General features: G+C 46.7%; 1 protein-coding gene across 1 annotated transcript in view; it reads left to right on the forward strand.

Annotated features, from left to right (window-relative positions):
- Positions 1-4,674: 4,674 nt before the first annotated feature.
- ppil2 (peptidylprolyl isomerase (cyclophilin)-like 2) overlaps positions 4,675-21,646 on the forward strand; it is a 38,778-nt gene continuing 21,806 nt past the window's right edge. Inside the window, exons 1-10 of the mRNA XM_029763879.1 lie at positions 4,675-4,818; positions 6,106-6,155; positions 6,895-6,940; positions 7,098-7,160; positions 7,486-7,537; positions 13,781-13,832; positions 15,761-15,852; positions 16,754-16,843; positions 16,989-17,064; positions 17,407-17,567. Coding sequence (XP_029619739.1) covers positions 4,787-4,818; positions 6,106-6,155; positions 6,895-6,940; positions 7,098-7,160; positions 7,486-7,537; positions 13,781-13,832; positions 15,761-15,852; positions 16,754-16,843; positions 16,989-17,064; positions 17,407-17,567 — 714 coding nt within the window. The 5' untranslated portion in view covers positions 4,675-4,786. The remainder of the gene's footprint in view (positions 4,819-6,105; positions 6,156-6,894; positions 6,941-7,097; positions 7,161-7,485; positions 7,538-13,780; positions 13,833-15,760; positions 15,853-16,753; positions 16,844-16,988; positions 17,065-17,406; positions 17,568-21,646) is intronic.

Genomic DNA, 21,646 nt, shown 5'->3' on the forward strand with positions numbered 1-21,646 from the left:
ATTTTGTACTTTATGCACAGTAGATAGTCACTGACACAGGGATGAATCCACGTTACTGAAGAGGTCACTAGTAGAGACACAGGGATGAATCCACGTTACTGAAGAGGTCACTAGTAGAGACACAGGGATGAATCCATGTTACTGACGAGGTCACTAGTAGAGACACGGGGATGAATCCACATTACTGAAGAGGTCACTAGTAGAGACACAGGGATGAATCCACATTACTGAAGAGGTCACTAGTAGAGACACAGGGATGAATCCACGTTACTGAAGAGGTCACTAGTAGAGACACAGGGATGAATCCACGTTACTGAAGAGGTCACTAGTAGAGACACAGGGATGAATCCACGTTACTGAAGAGGTCACTAGTAGAGACAGGGATGAATCCACATTACTGAAGAGGTCACTAGGTAGAGACACAGGGATGAATCCACGTTACTGAAGAGGTCACTAGTAGAGACACAGGGATGAATCCACGTTACTGAAGAGGTCACTAGTAGAGACACAGGGATGAATCCACGTTACTGAAGAGGTCACTAGTAGAGACACAGGGATGAATCCACGTTACTGAAGAGGTCACTAGTAGAGACAGGGATGAATCCACATTACTGAAGAGGTCACTAGTAGAGACACAGGGATGAATCCACGTTACTGAAGAGGTCACTAGTAGAGACACAGGGATGAATCCACATTACTGAAGAGCTCACTAGGTAGAGACACAGGGATGAATCCACGTTACTGAAGAGGTCACTAGTAGAGACACAGGGATGAATCCACGTTACTGAAGAGGTCACTAGTAGAGACACAGGGATGAATCCACGTTACTGAAGAGGTCACTAGTAGAGACACAGGGATGAATCCACGTTACTGAAGAGGTCACTAGTAGAGACACAGGGATGAATCCACATTACTGAAGAGGTCACTAGTAGAGACAGGGATGAATCCACGTTACTGAAGAGGTCACTAGTAGAGACACAGGGATGAATCCACGTTACTGAAGAGGTCACTAGTAGAGACACAGGGATGAATCCACGTTACTGAAGAGGTCACTAGTAGAGACAGGTTAATGTGGTGGTAGGGGGTCACATGAAGTCAACTCTGTTCTGAGGACTAACATAATACAGTATATTTACACAACTCTGTTCTGAGTCTTCACGTGTCCTAAAGAACCGAGTTCCGAGCGGGACCGGGTCCTAAATTCTGGCTTTTGTCTCGGATCTGTGTCGGGTCTGATATAATTGCCACGGGTCTCGGGTATGTATAATTAAAATGTATTTACCAACTGGACCCGATTGGACCCGTCCTCTGTTATTTTAATATGTGTGAGGTGATGAGAACTGCACAAGCTTGTTAATTTTTTTCAGCCAATTACAACTCAATAAAACTTATAGCTTCTGTCCAGCGGAAACTGGTTCCGGCTGTTCCCCTCACGTGCGCCTGCTGCTGAGGAGAGAGGGGCTGCGTTTCAAACTCAAAGTAGACAGCCCTCGGCCCTAAACACTCAGTCCTTGAATGACATTTTACATCGTCACATCCGAGTGTACATTAAATGTCCCTTGCCCAAGCGAGGGGAGAGTGATGATCAGAGAGGCAACGTCCTTGGTGGGAAATCTGGAAGTTGAGCTTAAAAACTACCAACCTAAAGCTATGAATGTACCTAGTAAGCTAATGTATCTAGCTAGCACTCCTGTTAGGTAGCTAGCTACAGTATTAATGTACCTAGTAAGCTAACGTATCTAGCTAGCACTCCTGTTAGGTAGCTAGCTACAGTATTAATGTACCTAGTAAGCTAATGTATCTAGCTAGCACTCCTGTTAGGTAGCTAGCTACAGTATTAATGTACCTAGTAAGCTAATGTATCTAGCTAGCACTCCTGTTAGGTAGCTAGCTACAGTATTAATGTACCTAGTAAGCTAATGTATCTAGCTAGCACTCCTGTTAGGTAGCTAGCTACAGTATTAATGTACCTAGCAAGCTAATGTATCTATCTGACCAGTTTACAGAGGAGTATAGAGTGCAGCGATGTGTCTTATAAGGAGCATTGGTTATCAAAATGTCACGCCAGGGTATGTATACACGGAACACAGACCTTATTTTAAGTGTTTTTTAAAATCCTCTATGGGGAAAATGAATGGTGGAAAAACAATTGGAACCATTTTCCTGTTTGACTGCTAGGTTTTATGGATATTATGACACCTCCACTGTGGGGCTCTATACCAGTGCATTCTTATCAACCTAGCCATTACGAAAATTATATTCTATCAAATAAGCCTCATGTAGCAAATTAGCAACTCAATCTCTCATTGACCTCCATACAAAAATTATTGGAAAGATTTTGGGCTGTGTAAAAATCTCTCTCTCTTTCGCCTTTTCTTTTCTGCATTTGGGCAATAGAGTCCTACATCTCTTTCCCTTTGCTTTTAGGCACTAGAGTCAAATATTTTTTATATACACTGCTGAAAAAAATAAAGGGAACACTTAAACAACACAATGTAACTCCAAGTCAATCACACTTCTGTGAAATCAAACTGTCCACTTAGGAAGCAACACTGATTGACAATAAATTTCACATGCTGTTGTGCAAATGGAATAGAAAACAGGTGGAAATTATAGGCAAATAGCAAGACACCCCCAATAAAGGAGTGGTTCTGCAGGTGGGGACCACAGACCACTTCTCAGTTCCTATGCTTCCTGGCTGATGTTTTGGTCACTTTTGAATGCTGGCGGTGCTTTCACTCTAGTGGTAGCATGAGACGGAGTCTACAACCCACACAAGTGGCTCAGGTAGTGCAGCTCATCCAGGATGGCACATCAATGCGAGCTGTGGCAAGAAGGTTTGCTGTGTCTGTCAGCGTAGTGTCCAGAGCATGGTGGCGCTACCAGGAGACAGGCCAGTACATCAGGAGACGTGGAGGAGGCCGTAGGAGGGCAACAACCCAGCAGCAGGACGGCTACCTCCGCCTTTGTACAAGGAGGAGCAGGAGAAGCACTGCCAGAGCCCTGCAAAATGACCTCCAGCAGGCCACAAATGTGCATGTGTCTGCTCAAACGGTCAGAAACAGACTCCATGAGGGTGGTATGAGGGCCCGACGTCCACAGGTGGGGGTTGTGCTTACAGCCCAACACCGTGCAGGACGTTTGGCATTTGCCAGAGAACACCAAGATTGGCAAATTCGCCACTGGCGCCCTGTGCTCTTCACAGATGAAAGCAGGTTCACACTGAGCACATGTGACAGACGTGACAGAGTCTGGAGATGCCGTGGAGAACGTTCTGCTGCCTGCAACATCCTCCAGCATGACCGGTTTGGCGGTGGGTCAGTCATGGTGTGGGGTGGCATTTCTTTGGGGGGGCCGCACAGCTCTCCATGTGCTCGCCAGAGGTAGCCTGACTGCCATTAGGTACCGAGATGAGATCCTCAGACCCCTTGTGAGACCATATGCTGGTGCGGTTGGCCCTGGGTTCCTCCTAATGCAAGACAATGCTAGACCTCATGTGACTGGAGTGTGTCAGCAGTTCCTGCAAGAGGAAGGCATTGATGCTATGGACTGGCCCGCCCGTTCCCCAGACCTGAATCCAATTGAGCACATCTGGGACATCATGTCTCGCTCCATCCACCAACGCCATGTTGCACCACAGACTGTCCAGGAGTTGGCGGATGCTTTAGTCCAGGTCTGGGAGGAGATCCCTCAGGAGACCATCCGCCACCTCATCAGGAGCATGCCCAGGCGTTGTAGGGAGGTCATACAGGCACGTGGAGGCCACACACACTACTGAGCCTCATTTTGTCTTGTTTTAAGGACATCACATCAAAGTTGGATCAGCCTGTAGTGTGGTTTTCCACTTTAATTTTGAGTGTGACTCCAAATCCAGACCTCCATGGGTTGACAAATTGGATTTCCATTGATTATTTTTGTGTGATTTTGTTGTCAGCACATTCAACTATGTAAAGAAAAAAGTATTTAATAAGATTTTTTATTTCATTCAGATCTAGGATGTGTTGTTTAAGTGTTCCCTTTATTTTTTTGAGCAGTATATATATTCCTACGGGGACCAGTACGAAAAAAAAAAAAAAAAATTATGAAATGTATGCTTTCAATACTGTAAGTCGCTCTGGTTAAGAGCGTCTGCTAAATGACAAATGTAAATGTAAATGTAAAATTTTCATAACTTAACCAGGATAGACCACAGCCTGTCATTTCCAATGGTGGACAGAAAAAAGCAAGGAGATGGGTCGATCCAAGCACGAGCAAGCGAGATCCTGTTGGCGCGTTCTAGCAAGCCTATGCATATTATTCCCTTTAGGGAACACCTATATTCGCCTTTGCACTCCGAAACAAAGCTTTTTTTTTTACTTTTGCAAAGGGAAAAGTCTACAAAACTTCCACTCTGTTCATAACATATTGTAGTTTTGGGAACAGAAAACTGTTTTGAGATCTAATGCTTCATCGAAAAATGTCTTCCAAAAGCCAACATAAAAAAATAAACAAAATAAACTTCTCCCACTGCCGGCTATTGGGCTTCCTCTCACTACCATATTTGGTAGTGAGTGGAAACGCCAAGCGGATGCTTCACATTTATACATCCGGTTAAAATATCTGTGTCATTGTTCTATCTATATATATATATATATATATATATATATCTATGGTACTTCCGCAAACTCTCATACAATTCAAAACTTCCGGTTTAGTCAAACGACGAAGTCTATTTTCATATTTTGGCTAGCTAGCGACCTGGTTTATGAAATAAGTTTAATAGTAATTTATTAACACCGCAATCAAAATGGGGAAGCGTCAACATCAGAAGGATAAAATGTAAGTTTTGAGTATAATATGTTCAAGTATGTAACGTCAAAAAGCTTGATAAAGTAGCCAGCCAACTAACGGAGAGCAAAGAAACAGGTTAGCTGCTAGCTATATATCTGCGCTAGCAGAGAGGAAGATAACGAAGCGAGAGATGTGTCCTTTTTGTATGGAGGTCTATGCGAGTGTTGAATTACGTGAGGGTTATTTGATCGAAGATACGTTTCGTGACTACAGCTGGCTTCGCTAACTAGTTAGATGTTGAAGAATTGTGTTCACCCTCACCGTGTTGTATCACACGTTACCCTGTAGTCGTGCCAGACAGACTCAGACCCTTGTATTTAGCTTGCTAACGTAACGCTAGCTAAACGGTTAGCATCGTCGCTAGTGTAATATATATATATATATATACTTTTTTTAAAAATATTTATTATTTATATATATTTTATATTTATTATTTATTTATATATAATTGGTGGTTAGCTAGCTAGCTAACCAGACTACAGGTTTGATATGATATAACTTTCAATACGACCTGGCTAGCTAAACTTCCTGTTGGATGGTTTCAACTCTGATTTGCTATCTAACGTTAGGTCTCCAACATTCGAGGGTCAGCCTGTTCCATTAAAATTATTTTATTGTGGTATTTCGTGTCATGTCTTACTACTGTAGTACTGTTTGTCCATATGCTAGCTAACAGCAACAAGCCCAGACGAGCTAGCTGCTGGTTGCATAGTAACGGCGGTACCAGTAGTGAACCTGGTCCGGGTTTCCATTCGACACAGCTGGAATTTGGCCCTCGTTTTTAAATGTCGATTAAAATAGGGATTAATTGTCGATTAAAATAGGGATTAATTGTCGATTAAAATAGGGATTAATTGTCGATTACAATAGGGATTAATTGTCTAGAATGGTCCCACCCGATATCGCTTGCCTTCAATCGTTGAGGACATGTCAAGTATAATAATTGGTGCTAGCTAGTAACTACCTAGCTTTTGCTAGACTAACTTTAGCTAACTACTTATTATTTTCCCGATTTTTATAAAATTGAAGTCCGGTTGACAGCCCGTATTTCCATTTTTTTAGGTAGGGTTTAATTTGTGATAGGGAGAACTTCGTCAGCGTTTTGTAACTTTAGCCTGTGTATGCTAGCCATACTGGATCATTTACTTAAAATGTTGTTTTCTGAACATGTTGCCATCTAACCAAGCTTTCCAGTTTGATAAAAATATTTTTGCTATCCTGCTTCTAAAGTTCAAGGGCTGTATCACAGTTTGTTCCTCTTCGTTTTGTCTCCAGGTACATCACATGTGCTGAGTACACCCATTTCTATGGTGGGAAAAGATCAGGTAGGATTCTTTGACATTGTTCCTTAAGAGGCGTAGAAGAACACAGTTCTTCACTACTAAACATACTGAATCATGTTGATGATTAGGAACAGTTCTTCACTACTAAACATACTGAATCATGTTGATGATTAGGAACAGTTCTTCACTACTAAACATACTGAATCATGTTGATGATTAGGAACAGTTCTTCACTACTAAACCTACTGAATCATGTTGATGATTAGGAACAGTTCTTCACTACTAAACCTACTGAATCATGTTCATGATTAGGAACAGTTCTTCACTACTAAACATACTGAATCATGTTGATGATTAGGAACAGTTCTTCACTACTAAACATACTGAATCATGTTGATGATTAGGAACAGTTCTTCACTACTAAACATACTGAATCATGTTGATGATTAGGAACAGTTCTTCACTACTAAACATACTGAATCATGTTGATGATTAGGAACAGTTCTTCACTACTAAACATACTGAATCATGTTGATGATTAGGAACAGTTCTTCACTACTAAACATACTGAATCATGTTGATGATTAGGAACAGTTCTTCACTACTAAACATACTGAATCATGTTGATGATTAGGAACAGTTCTTCACTACTAAACATACTGAATCATGTTGATGATTAGGAACAATTCTTCACTACTAAACATACTGAATCATGTTGATGATTAGGAACAGTTCTTCACCAACAATGTTGATGCATTCTCTTTTTTTATATCTCTTTAAGAAATTCCAAAGTCAAATTTTCGACGTCTTCCATTTGACCATTGCAGGTAATAACATTATTCCACCAGTCCAGAGCAAAAGTACAGTTTGTAAGAGGCAAAATACCGTAGCGACCTTAGTGTTGACATTCGAATGTAAGGTCTTTGTAGTGGTGCTAAACTTTAATTGTGTGTACTCAATAATCTTGCCCCTGTTGCATTTCAGCTTGTCTCTACAGCCGTTTGAATATCCCATGTGCACTCCTGAGGGAATCGTCTTTGACCTGCTGTAAGTTGAGATCTATATGTAGTTCTATGATATACCTTGGCTGGTTTAGTCTGGAAGGTTGTTTACTGATGGTAAAGTGAAGCTGAAATCTCTAATAGTACTGTCATTTTTATGCCTGGTTTATAACCAACGTATGTACGTATGACAGAACTACAAGTAGCTACGCAAAATGGCGTTGCGTAGCAAAACCACGCAGGTGTGTACAACCCCTCAATTTATCTCGACGCAGGATCGCCATTTTGCTAAGCATTCTTGCTTTGTATATGTAGAGTAAGTATAAACCAGCCTGTAGTGTTGACCAACCCCTCTGTGTCCTGTGCTTTAGGAGCATCGTTCCTTGGATAAAGAAGTTTGGCACCAATCCCATCTCTGGAGAGGTAAGTAGTCAACCAATCACAACAGGATTTGTTCCTGGCAGGTCTAAGAAATATATATTATTTTAAGCATGACAGTACCTCTCCCAGCCACTGGAGGGAGTCAACCCCCACAGCATGTTGAGGCGGTCATCTGAGTCAGAGATCTGTATATAATGACGAGATGCTCATGACTCCGACAAGCTTCGGTCCAAAGTAATGCATTGGACTTATTTTAGACAGATTTTGGTTAGAGTGAAACCTCTGGCTTGGCCTCTTCCTCTCTGGCTGAGTGCCTGTCTTCCCCTGTGGACTTTACAGGTAAGCCCCCCTAGCACACCAGCTACCATTCTCTCCTCTATTAAAGTAACTGAATTTCAACTTGGTGGATAAAACACATGTCCAGATCACGCCATGACAGTTATTTACATGTGCACCAACTGATAGATGAGACGTGCTCGTATCAGCGTGCACGTGTGTCAGTGTGTGTGTGTGTGTGGGTGAGAGAGAGAGAGAGAGAGAGACACTTAATGTGTGTCCGTCCAGCTGGATCCTGCTGTCAGGATTGATTAGTCTGGCTGCAGAGAGATGTTTCTAGACCAGGGGTAAACAACCCTGGTCCCGGAGTGCTGCATTTTTTTTGATTTAACCGACCTGGAAGACCAGGTGTATTGAATGAATTAAGACAATCATTGAACTGATCAATTAGCTCAGTTGGTCAGGTGTGGTGCCTCGTTGGAACCAAATCCTGCTTTACCTGCGGTTGTCTATCCCTGTTCGAGACACGTCTGGACTCGTCCTGCTGAGGCGCTTGCGCTCTCTCTCCACTTGTGAAGGAATAACCCAGGGGTCGTTCCACCTCAAAGCACAAGAACAAGGATTTCAGCTTCCACCATCTGGGATGGTTCTGAAATCATTTCTGTAGTTAGTAACATATGATTATAATTTCTGAAGCATTATTTTGTTTACATTTTAATGTGATCTCTGATACATTAAGGTAATTAATTGCACCCAAATTGGCCATTTACATTTTTTTTTTTTTACAGTATTTGGATAATATTCAATATAATACCCAACATCCAATTTGGACCAAACTTCTTCCTTCTAATGAGTAAGTTGTATCAAATGGACCAGTCCCACCCCGACAACAGTTCAATTAAAAAACGACAAGTATACAGTATCAGTTCTTTGTTTGACAAGTAGTATGGAGCTGCAGCTTGCGGGGCTTTATGATGGCCACTCCAATACCTTGACTGTGTTGTCCTTAGGCCATTTTGCCACAACTTTGGAAGTATTCTTGGGGTCATTGTCCATTAGGAAGACCCATTTGCGACCAAGCTTTAACTTCCTGACTAGTGTCTTGAGATGTTGCTTCAATATATCCACATAATTTTCCTTCTCATGATGCCATCTGTTTTGTGAAGTGCACCAGTCCCTCCTGCAGCAAAGCACCCCCACAACATGATGCTGCCACCCCCGTGCTTCACGGTTGGGATGGTGTTCTTCGGCTTGCAAGCCTCCCCCTTTTTCCTCCAAACATAACCATGGTCGTTATGGCCAAACAGTTCTGTTTTTGTTTCATCAGACCAGAGGACATTTCTCCAAAAAGTACGATCTTTGTCCCCATGTGCAGTTGCAAACCTTAGTCTTTTTTATGCCGGTTTTGGAGCAGTGGCTACTTCCTTGCTGAGTGGCCTTTCAGGTTATGTCGATATAGGACTCGTTTTACTGTGGATATAGATACTTTTGTACCTGTTTCCTCCAGCATCTTCACAAAGGTCCTTTGATGCTGTTCTGGGATTGATTTGCACTTTTCGCATTAAAGTACGTTCATCTCTAGGAGACAGAACGCGTCTCCTTCCTGAGCGTTATGATGGCTGCGTGGTCCCATGGTGTTTATACTTGCGTACTATTGTTTGTACAGATGAACGTGGTACCTTCAGGCGTTTGGAAATTGCTCCCAAGGATGAACCAGACTTGTGGACTACAGGTCTTGGCTGATTTCTTTTGATTTTCCCATGATGTCAAGCAAGTTTGAAGGTAGGCCTTGAAATACATCCATAGGTACACCTCCAATAGGCTAATTTACATCATTTGAGTCAATCAGAAGCTTCTAAAGCCGTGACATCATTTTATGGAATTTTCCAAGCTGTATAAAGGCACAGTCAACTTAGTGTATGTAATCGTCTGACCCACTGGAATTGTGATACAGTGAATTATAAGTGAAATAATCTGTCTGTAAACAATTGTTGGAAAAATTACTTGTCATGCACAAAGTAGATGTCCTAACCGACTTGCCAAAACTATAGTTTGTTAACAAGAAATTTGTGGAGAGGTTAAAAAAATAGTTTTAATGACTCCAACCTAAGTGTACGTAAACTTCCGACTTCAACTGTAAGTATTCAGACCCTTTACTCAGTACTTTGTTGAAGGACCTTTGGCAGCGATTACAGCCTCGAGTCTTCTTGGGTATGATGCTGCAAGCTTGGCACACCTGTATTTGGGGAGTTTCTCCCATTCTTCTCTGCTGATCCTCTCAAGCTCTGTCGGGTTGGATGAGGAGCGTCGCTAATTTCAGGTCTTTCCACATATGATCGCTCGGGTTCAAGTCCGGCCTCTGGCTGGGCCACTCAAAGACATTCAGAAACTTGACCTGAAGCCACTCCTGCGCCTATCTATCTATCTAAAAAAAATATATAAATCTGCTCAGAGAAATTAGTCATTGAAGTCGCATGCATTATTTACCATAAAGTACCAGGATTTGACCGCTAGAGGCCGCTGTTCCTGGTATTGCTCCACACTATCCATTTTTCTGGTCTCTTGCGTGTTTTATAATATATTACAACATTACCTCTTCAACTTTGGGTAGAAAACCAATTGGCTCCTTTTTATAAATAATAAATCATCAATTCAAGCAAATCCTGGGAGCCAGTACATTACAATGATCTATTTTACTTTATGGTGATTGAATGCTGAGTTAAGGCTCCCAGGCTTGGACAGACCAGATACAAATTCACTAAGCACTAAGGTGTGAAGTAAAGGGCGTCGAGGCCTTTGGGGCCCAACAAGTGGCAGGAGTCTTTGAAGCGTCCTCTGAATCCCCCTCCTGCTGTTCACAGATCATTCACTGGCATTTTCTACAAGAAATCTGCCTCCAGAAATAAAAGCTTCTCCCAAGTGGGTGTGACACCTACTCCTTTTGCCTGCTGCACTACTGCTTGGATTCCACCTGGTGATCTGTTCACCGTCTGCCGTGGCCTGTCTCCCGAGCGTTCGCTTGCCTCCAGCACTCGCGCACTGTTGGGGCGGGTGACTCAACTTACAATGGCCCCAAGTCGTGTTTTTATTTATTTATTCATTTATTCATTTTTTTCTTCATTTGTGCATTTTGCTATTTTGCCTCATGACTCCTTCATGCTTTGTTGACTACAAACTTTCTTAACCCAACCGTAGGAAAGACTGTTTGTTCCCACACTCAGAACTCTGACTGTCTATTGGTTACACAGACTTTTGGCCTCCCATCATATTCTAACCACCTCTCGCCGGCTTTGTATTCATGTTACCTGATGAAATTGCTGTTTGATATGATCTTGTTGCCATCTGATGCACATTCAGATGTCATAAATCAGCATTGCAGAGCTCTCCCTGTCCTCTGCCGTGCCTTGATTGTATTACTGCTGATGATATCTGGAAATGTACATGTACTCCGTGGCCCATCTACTGTTTCTGGCCCCAATTCTGACTTGTGCTCTGATATCTGCTTCACTGATTTCTGCCCTCGCCTGGGTTTTCTGCACATTAAAACTAGAAGCTTATTACCTAAAATGGATCAATTGAAAGTGTGAGTTCACAGCTCTGATCCAGATGTGTTGGTCATTACTGAGATGTGGTTACTGAGATGTGGTTAAGAAAGAGTGTTTTGAAAACTGATGTTAACCTTTCTGGTTATAATCTTTTTTTCGTCAAGACAGATCTTCCCGAGGTGGTGGAGTGGCAATCTTTACCAAGGATCACCTTCAGTGCTTGGTTGTCTCCACCAAGTCTGTCCCCAAACAATTTGATTTGCTGGTTTTAAGCATTTACATTTTCAAATAGCACTTTGTTGACTGTTGCTGGGTGCTATCGTCCTCCATCAGCACCGGCCTGTACCCTACCTGCCCTAAACTCTCTACTGGCCACTTACACTAAGTTTGAATTTGTCCTGCTAGGTGATCTAAACTGGGACATGCTTAACCCACCTGACCAAGTCCTAAAGCAATCTTAGTCAGATTATTACTAATCCCACAAGGTATGACTCCAAACACCCAGAAAAGGCTACTCTCCTCGATGTTATCCTCACAAATAATCCTGATAGGTATCAGTCTGGTGTTTTCTGTAATGAGCTTAGTGATCACTGTTTTACAGCCTGTGTTTGTAATGGCTGCTCAGTTGAACGACCTGTCCTGATTTGTCAAAGATGCTTGCTAAAAAAAACTTTAATGAGCAAGCCTTCCTTCATGAACTGACCTCTGTAAAATGGTACAGAATCAGCTTGATCCCCTCTGTCGAAGACGCTTGGACCTTCTTTTTTGATATTTTTCAGTGGTATTGTTAACAAACACGCCCCCATAAAGAAAATGAGAATTTAAAACAGGTTCAGCCCGTGGTTCGACCGTGATCTTGCAGAGTTACTCCACCTCAAGAATTGAATTTGGCGAAAGGCTCGGCACACGTATATTCAGGCTGACTGGCTCTCATTCAGGCAAATGAGAAGTAAGTGCCCTCAGGCTATATGGAAGGCAAAAGTTAGTTACTTTAAGGAGCAGTTCTCTCTGTGGGTCTAACCCCAAGAACTTCTGGAAAACGGTTAGAAGACCTGGAGAATAAACCCTCCTCCTCACAGCTTCCCATGTCCCTTAATGTTGATGATGTGGTTGTTACTGACAAGAAGCACATGGCTGAGCTCTTTAATCACCACTTCATTAAGTCAGGATTCCTATTTGACTCAGCCATGCCTCCTTGCCCGTCCAACAGTTCCTCATCTCCCACCCCTTCTAATGCGACTATCCCCGATGCTCCTCCCTATTTTTCACCTGCCCCGCTATAAAGTCTCTCCCTGCAGGCTGAGGTGCTAAAGGAGCTCCTTAAACTTTACCCCCAAAAAAACCATCTGAGTCAGATGGTTTAGACCCTTTCTTCTTTCACGGCAAAGTCTACACCCAATGTATTCGGCACGTGACAAAATACGATTTGGACCAGATCAGATGTACTATATTTAATGAATATACATTAAAAATGTCCAATTAAGGTGCAATCAATTAGCAATCAATTAGCTTAATTGAACAAAAGAATGCTTCAGGAATAGCTGTTTTTAACTACAGGAAGCATTCAGAGCAATCTGAGATGGTATGTGTCATGGCTAACTGAAATGACCTGAAACCACTCTATCAGCATGTGGTGATGGTATGTGTCATGGCTAACTGAAATAACCTGAAACCACTCTATCAGCATGTGGTGATGGTATGTGTCATGGCTAACTGAAATGACCTGAAACCACTCTATCAGCATGTGGTGATGGTATGTGTCATGGCTAACTGAAATGACCTGAAACCACTCTATCAGCATGTGGTGATGGTATGTGTCATGGCTAACTGAAATGACCTGAAACCAGTCTATTAGCATGTGGTGATGGTATGTGTCATGGCTAACTGAAATGACCTGAAACCACTCTATCAGCATGTGGTGATGGCTTTAGGGCAGGAGGGGGGAGATCATAGTGTCTGTCTGTACCTGCTGTTCTGTCTGTTACTGTACTGTGTTAATTTTGTATGGTCTCTGATGCATCAAGTCTGTATGTTTTATAGACCTCTGCTATATATATATATATGTTTAATTTATTCTGTACAGTAGTCTGACCAACACTGAGTCTGTACATTATAGACAGATGTATCATTTATTCTCTACAGTAGTTCTAAGCATTGCTCTACTCTGCCTCATTTAATAGACTAGACTGCCCACGCTCTCAACCTCCTCCTCTCTCCCTCTACTCTCTCTCTATCTATCTCTCTCTCCCTCCCACTCTATCATCTCTCTCTCTACTCTCTCCCTCTCCTTCTACTCTCTCCCTCTCCTTCTACTCTCTCCCTCTCCTTCTACTCTCTCCCTCTACTCCTACACTCTCTCTCTCTCTCTCTCTCCCTCTCTCCCTCTACTTCTACTCTCTCTCTCTATCTATTGAATCTCACCCTCCCCACCAGGCACATTCTCATTGATTCTCTTCTCCCCCAGAAACTGGAAGCCAAGTCCCTCATCAAGCTAAACTTCGCCAAGAACAATGATGGTAGGTTTTTCAGTGAATTTGGAAAGTTTCCGAATGACCTCCCATTCATCAACTTTAGTCTCTGAAGTCTTTAACTGACTACAAAACCATCGTCGTGGGGCAGACTGCTAACTGACTACAGGGCCGTCGTCGTAGGGCAGACTGCTAACTGACTACAGAGCCGTCGTCGTGGGGCAGACTGCTAACTGACTACAGGGTCGTCGTCGTGGGGCAGACTGCTAACTGACTACAGGGCCGTCGTAGGGCAGACTGCTAACTGACTACAGGGCCGTCGTCGTAGGGCAGACTGCTAACTGACTACAGAGCCGTCATCGTGGGGCAGACTGCTAACTGACTACAGGGCCGTCGTCGTAGGGCAGACTGCTAACTGACTACAGAGCCGTCGTCGTGGGGCAGACTGCTAACTGACTACAGAGCCGTCGTCGTGGGGCAGACTGCTAACTGACTACAGGGCCGTCGTCGTGGGGCAGACTGCTAACTGACTACAGGGCCGTCGTAGGGCAGACTGCTAACTGACTACAGGGCCGTCGTAGGGCAGACTGCTAACTGACTACAGGGCCGTCGTCGTGGGGCAGACTGCTAACTGACTACAGGGCCGTCGTCGTGGGGCAGACTGCTAACTGACTACAGAGCCGTCGTCGTGGGGCAGACTGCTAACTGACTACAGAACCGTCGTCGTGGGGCAGACTGCTAACTGACTACAGAGCCGTCGTCGTGGGGCAGACTGCTAACTGACTACAGAGCCGTCGTCGTGGGGCAGACTGCTAACTGACTACAGAGCCGTCGTCGTGGGGCAGACTGCTAACTGACTACAGAGCCGTCGTCGTGGGGCAGACTGCTAACTGACTACAGGGCCGTCGTCGTGGGGCGGACTGCTAACTGACTACAGGGCCGTCGTCGTGGGGCAGACTGCTAACTGACTACAGAGCCGTCGTCGTGGGGCGGACTGCTAACTGACTACAGAGCCGTCGTCGTGGGGCGGACTGCTAACTGACTACAGAGCCGTCGTCGTGGGGCGGACTGCTAACTGACTACAGGGCCGTCGTCGTGGGGCGGACTGCTAACTGACTACAGGGCCGTCGTCGTGGGGCGGACTGCTAACTGACTACAGGGCCGTCGTCGTGGGGCGGACTGCTAACTGACTACAGGGCCGTCGTCGTGGGGCGGACTGCTAACTGACTACAGGGCCGTCGTCGTGGGGCAGACTGCTAACTGACTACAGGGCCGTCGTCGTGGGGCAGACTGCTAACTGACTACAGAGCCGTCGTCGTGGGGCAGACTGCTAACTGACTACAGAGCCGTCGTCGTGGGGCAGACTGCTAACTGACTACAGAGCCGTCGTCGTGGGGCAGACTGCTAACTGACTACAGAGCCGTCGTCGTGGGGCAGACTGCTAACTGACTACAGAGCCGTCGTCGTGGGGCAGACTGCTAACTGACTACAGAGCCGTCGTCGTGGGGCAGACTGCTAACTGACTACAGAGCCGTCGTCGTGGGGCAGACTGCTAACTGACTACAGAGCCGTCGTCGTGGGGCAGACTGCTGACTACAGAGCCGTCGTCGTGGGGCAGACTGCTAACTGACTACAGAGCCGTCGTCGTGGGGCGGACTGCTAACTGACTACAGAGCCGTCGTCGTGGGGCGGACTGCTAACTGACTACAGGGCCGTCGTCGTGGGGCGGACTGCTAACTGACTACAGAGCCGTCGTCGTGGGGCAGACTGCTAACTGACTACAGAGCCGTCGTCGTGGGGCAGACTGCTAACTGACTACAGAGCCGTCGTCGTGGGGCAGACTGCTAACTGACTACAGAGCCGTCGTCGTGGGGCAGACTGCTAACTGACTACAGAGCCGTTGTCGTGGGGCAGACTGCTAACTGACTACAGAGCCGTCGTGGTAACTACACTTCCTTTCCTTTTCATTTGGCCAGGTAAATACCACTGTCCCGTCCTGTACACAGTCTTCACAAACAACTCCCATATCGTCACCAACAAGCTCACTGGCAATGTGTTCTCTCACGAGGTAAGGTCTTCTGTGGGGGTTTTAAGTAACCAGCAGGTAGCCTAGTGGTTAGAGGCAGGTAGCCTAGTGGTTAGAGCGTTGGTCTAGTAACCAGCAGGTAGCCTAGTGGTTAGAGCGTTGGACTAGTAACCAGCAGGTAGCCTAGTGGTTAGAGGCGGGTAGCCTAGTGGTTAGAGGGTTGGACTAGTAACCAGCAGGTAGCCTAGTGGTTAGAGCGTTGGACTGGTAACCAGCAGGTAGCCTAGTGGTTAGAGCGTTGGACTGGTAACCAGCAGGTAGCCTAGTGGTTAGAGGGTTGGACTGGTAACCAGCAGGTAGCCTAGTGGTTAGAGCGTTGGACTGGTAACCAGCAGGTAGCCTAGTGGTTAGAGGCGGGTAGCCTAGTGGTTAGAGGCGGGTAGCCTAGTGGTTAGAGCGTTGGACTGGTAACCAGCAGGTAGCCTAGTGGTTAGAGCGTTGGACTGGTAACCAGCAGGTAGCCTAGTGGTTAGAGCGTTGGACTGGTAACCAGCAGGTAGCCTAGTGGTTAGAGCGTTGGACTGGTAACCAGCAGGTAGCCTAGTGGTTAGAGCTTTGGACTAGTAATCAGCAGGTAGCCTAGTGGTTAGAGCTTTGGACTAGTAATCAGCAGGTAGCCTAGTGGTTAGAGCGTTGGACTAGTAACCAGAAGGTTGCAAGATTGAATCCCAGAGCTGACAAGGTATAAATCTGTCGTTCTGCCCCTGAACAAGGCAGTTAACCCACTGTTCCTAGGCCGTCATTGTAAAAGAATAATTTGTTCTTAACTGACTTGCCTAGTTAAATAAAGGTTAAATAAAGGTTAAATAAAGGTTAAATAAAGGTAAAATAGGCACCCACCTGATGATGATGATGAAGATTCCATACGTTGTCTTTACCTCAGGCTGTGGAACAGCTCAACGTCAAGACGAAGAGTTACAGAGACCTGCTGTCTGATGAACCATTCACCAGACAGGACATCATCACCCTGCAGGTATTCCATATGGATGTTTTACTGATCTTCATTGTGTCTGTGCTGAGCCTGAAGCCTGCTAAGCATCATGGGAAATGTAGTATTCAGGTTGTAAATGTAGTCCTGAGTCCTTAACTTTGTCTGGTGTTTTGTTTCTACATGACAGGATCCCACCAACCTGGATAAGTTCAATGTCTCGGACTTCTTCCACGTCAAGAACAACCTCAAAGTACTGGACCCTGGTGGGTAACTGTTGGGCTGAGTCCCAAATGGTCAACTATTCCCTGTCTATTGCACCATAGGGCTCTGGTCTAAAGTAGGGCTCTGGTCTAAAGTAGGGGGCCATAGGGCTCTGGTCTAAAGTAGTGCACTATATAGGGGGTAGGGGGCCATAGGGCTCTGGTCTAAAGTAGTGCACTATATAGGGTGTCATAGGGCTCTGGTCTAAAGTAGTGCACTCTATTGGGAATAGGGTGCCATTTGGGACGTACATGTTTGATGTAAGGACCTGTCTGGATGTTCCTGTTTTGAGATGAGGAGGAAGTAGTGTTTTTTCTAAACTACAATCCTTTTGCTGTGTGTAGATGAGGAGAAGGCAAAGCTGGACCCTGGGTACCACCTGAACAGCACTAACCTGGAGACCAGAGAGACACTGGCTGAGCTCTACAAGGATTACAAAGGAGATGCTCTGCTGGCCTCCACCATGAAGGAACCACAGGCCAAAAAGACTGACAAACTTAACGCAGTGAATACACACACACCTGTCTCTCTGTGTCTCTCTCTCTCTCTCTCTGTCTCTCTCTCTCTCTCTCTCTCTCTCTCTCTCTCTCTCTCTCTCTCTGTGTCTCTCTCTGTCTCTCTCTGTCTCCTCTTGTTCTCTCTCAATTCAGTAGACTTTATTGACATGGCCCGTTAAATGACTTCCATTGTCATAGTATACATATAACAACATCAATAAGGTATCAATGATGGTAGTAGTGGAAATGGAACTACAACATCAATAAGGTATAGCCAGACTCTGTCCTCTCTGGGCAGCCAGACTCTGTCCTCTCTGGGCAGCCAGACTCTGTCCTCTCTGGGCAGCCAGACTCTGTCCTCTCTGGGCAGCCAGACTCTGTCCTCTCTGGGCAGCCAGACTCTGTCCTCTCTGGGCAGCCAGACTCTGTCCTCTCTGGGCAGCCAGACTCTGTCCTCTCTGGGCAGCCAGGTTTGTCTGTGACGACTGGTCTCTATAGCCAGATTGTCCTCTCTGGGCAGCCAGGTTTGTCTGTGATGACCGGTCTCTATAGGCAGAATGTGCTCTCTGGGCAGCCAGGTTTGTCTGTGATGACCGGTCTCTGTAGCCAGACTGTGTCCTCTCTGGGCAGCCAGGTTTGTCTGTGATGACCGGTCTCTGTAGCCAGACTGTCCTCTCTGGGCAGCCAGGTTTGTCTGTGATGACCGGTCTCTATAGCCAGACTGTCCTCTCTGGGCAGCCAGGTTTGTCTGTGATGACCGGTCTCTGTAGCCAGACTGTCCTCTCTGGGCAGCCAGGTTTGTCTGTGATGACCGGTCTCTATAGCCAGACTGTCCTCTCTGGGCAGCCAGGTTTGTCTGTGACGACTGGTCTCTATAGCCAGACTGTCCTCTCTGGGCAGCCAGGTTTGTCTGTGATGACCGGTCTCTGTAGCCAGACTGTCCTCTCTGGGCAGCCAGGTTTGTCTGTGATGACCGGTCTCTATAGCCAGACTGTCCTCTCTGGGCAGCCAGGTTTGTCTGTGACGACTGGTCTCTATAGCCAGACTGTCCTCTCTGGGCAGCCAGGTTTGTCTGTGATGACCGGTCTCTGTAGCCAGACTGTCCTCTCTGGGCAGCCAGGTTTGTCTGTGACGACTGGTCTCTATAGCCAGACTGTCCTCTCTGGGCAGCCAGGTTTGTCTGTGATGACCGGTCTCTGTAGCCAGACTGTCCTCTCTGGGCAGCCAGGTTTGTCTGTGACGACTGGTCTCTATAGCCAGATTGTCCTCTCTGGGCAGCCAGGTTTGTCTGTGATGACCGGTCTCTGTAGCCAGACTGTCCTCTCTGGGCAGCCAGGTTTGTCTGTGACGACTGGTCTCTATAGCCAGATTGTCCTCTCTGGGCAGCCAGGTTTGTCTGTGATGACCGGTCTCTATAGGCAGAATGTGCTCTCTGGGCAGCCAGGTTTGTCTGTGATGACTGGTCTCTGTAGCCAGACTGTGTCCTCTCTGGGCAGCCAGGTTTGTCTGTGATGACCGGTCTCTGTAGCCAGACTGTCCTCTCTGGGCAGCCAGGTTTGTCTGTGATGACCGGTCTCTATAGCCAGACTGTCCTCTCTGGGCAGCCAGGTTTGTCTGTGATGACCGGTCTCTGTAGCCAGACTGTCCTCTCTGGGCAGCCAGGTTTGTCTGTGATGACCGGTCTCTGTAGCCAGACTGTCCTCTCTGGGCAGCCAGGTTTGTCTGTGATGACCGGTCTCTATAGGCAGAATGTGCTCTCTGGGCAGCCAGGTTTGTCTGTGATGACTGGTCTCTGTAGCCAGACTGTGTCCTCTCTGGGCAGCCAGGTTTGTCTGTGATGACCGGTCTCTGTAGCCAGACTGTCCTCTCTGGGCAGCCAGGTTTGTCTGTGATGACCGGTCTCTGTAGCCAGACTGTCCTCTCTGGGCAGCCAGGTTTGTCTGTGATGACTGGTCTCTGTAGCCAGACTGTCCTCTCTGGGCAGCCAGGTTTGTCTGTGATGACTGGTCTCTATAGGCAGCCTGTCCTCTCTGGGCAGCCAGGTTTGTCTGTGATGACCGGTCTCTATAGCCAGACTGTCCTCTCTGGACAGCCAGGTTTGTCTGTGACGACTGGTCTCTATAGCCAGACTGTCCTCTCTGGGCAGCCAGGTTTGTCTGTGATGACCGGTCTCTATAGCCAGACTGTCCTCTCTGGGCAGCCAGGTTTGTCTGTGACGACTGGTCTCTATAGCCAGACTGTCCTCTCTGGACAGCCAGGTTTGTCTGTGATGACTGGTCTCTGTAGCCAGACTGTCCTCTCTGGGCAGCCAGGTTGGTCTGTGATGACTGGTCTCTATAGCCAGACTGTCCTCTCTGGGCAGCCAGGTTTGTCTGTGATGACTGGTCTCTATAGGCAGCCTGTCCTCTCTGGGCAGCCAGGTTTGTCTGTGATGACTGGTCTCTATAGCCAGCCTGTCCTCTCTGGGCAGCCAGGTTTGTCTGTGATGACTGGTCTCTATAGCCAGCCTGTCCTCTCTGGGCAGCCAGGTTTGTCTGTGATGACCGGTCTCTGTAGCCAGACTGTCCTCTCTGGGCAGCCAGGTTTGTCTGTGATGACTGGTCTCTATAGCCAGCCTGTCCTCTCTGGGCAGCCAGGATTGTCTGTGATGACCGGTCTCTGTAGCCAGACTGTCCTCTCTGGGCAGCCAGGTTTGTCTGTGATGACCGGTCTCTGTAGCCAGACTGTCCTCTCTGGGCAGCCAGGTTTGTCTGTGATGACTGGTCTCTATAGCCAGTCTGTCCTCTCTGGGCAGCCAGGATTGTCTGTGATGACCGGTCTCTATAGCCAGACTGTCCTCTCTGGGCAGCCAGGTTTATCTGTGATGACTGGTCTCTATAGCCAGACTCTGTCCTCTCTGGGCAGCCAGGTTTGTCTGTGATGACCGGTCTCTATAGCCAGACTGTCCTCTCTGGGCAGCCAGGTTTGTCTGTGATGACTGGTCTCTATAGCCAGCCTGTCCTCTCTGGGCAGCCAGGATTGTCTGTGATGACCGGTCTCTGTAGCCAGACTGTCCTCTCTGGGCAGCCAGGTTTGTCTGTGATGACCGGTCTCTGTAGCCAGACTGTCCTCTCTGGGCAGCCAGGTTTGTCTGTGATGACTGGTCTCTATAGCCAGCCTGTCCTCTCTGGGCAGCCAGGATTGTCTGTGATGACCGGTCTCTATAGCCAGACTGTCCTCTCTGGGCAGCCAGGTTTATCTGTGATGACTGGTCTCTATAGCCAGACTCTGTCCTCTCTGGGCAGCCAGGTTTGTCTGTGATGACCGGTCTCTATAGCCAGACTGTCCTCTCTGGGCAGCCAGGTTTGTCTGTGATGACCGGTCTCTATAGCCAGACTGTCCTCTCTGGGCAGCCAGGTTTGTCTGTGATGACCGGTCTCTATAGCCAGACTGTCCTCTCTGGGCAGCCAGGTTTGTCTGTGATGACTGGTCTCTATAGCCAGACTGTCCTCTCTGGGCAGCCAGGTTTATCTGTGACGACTGGTCTCTATAGCCAGACTGTCCTCTCTGGGCAGCCAGGTTTGTCTGTGATGACTGGTCTCTATAGCCAGACTGTCCTCTCTGGGCAGCCAGGTTTATCTGTGACGACCGGTCTCTATAGCCAGACTGTCCTCTCTGGGCAGCCAGGTTTATCTGTGACGACTGGTCTCTATAGCCAGACTGTCCTCTCTGGACAGCCAGGTTTATCTGTGACGACTGGTCTCTATAGCCAGACTCTGTCCTCTCTGGGCAGCCAGGTTGGTCTGTGATGACTGGTCTCTATAGCCAGACTGTCCTCTCTAGGCAGCCAGGTTGGTCTGTGATGACTGGTCTCTATAGCCAGACTGTCCTCTCTAGGCAGCCAGGTTGGTCTGTGATGACTGGTCTCTATAGCCAGACTGTCCTCTCTAGGCAGCCAGGTTTGTCTGTGATGACCGGTCTCTATAGCCAGACTGTCCTCTCTGGGCAGCCAGGTTTGTCTGTGATGACTGGTCTCTATAGCCAGACTGTCCTCTCTGGGCAGCCAGGTTTGTCTGTGATGACTGGTCTCTATAGCCAGACTGTCCTC

Source organism: Salmo trutta, chromosome 9, assembly GCF_901001165.1.
Source record: "Salmo trutta chromosome 9, fSalTru1.1, whole genome shotgun sequence".
NCBI lineage: Eukaryota > Metazoa > Chordata > Actinopteri > Salmoniformes > Salmonidae > Salmo > Salmo trutta.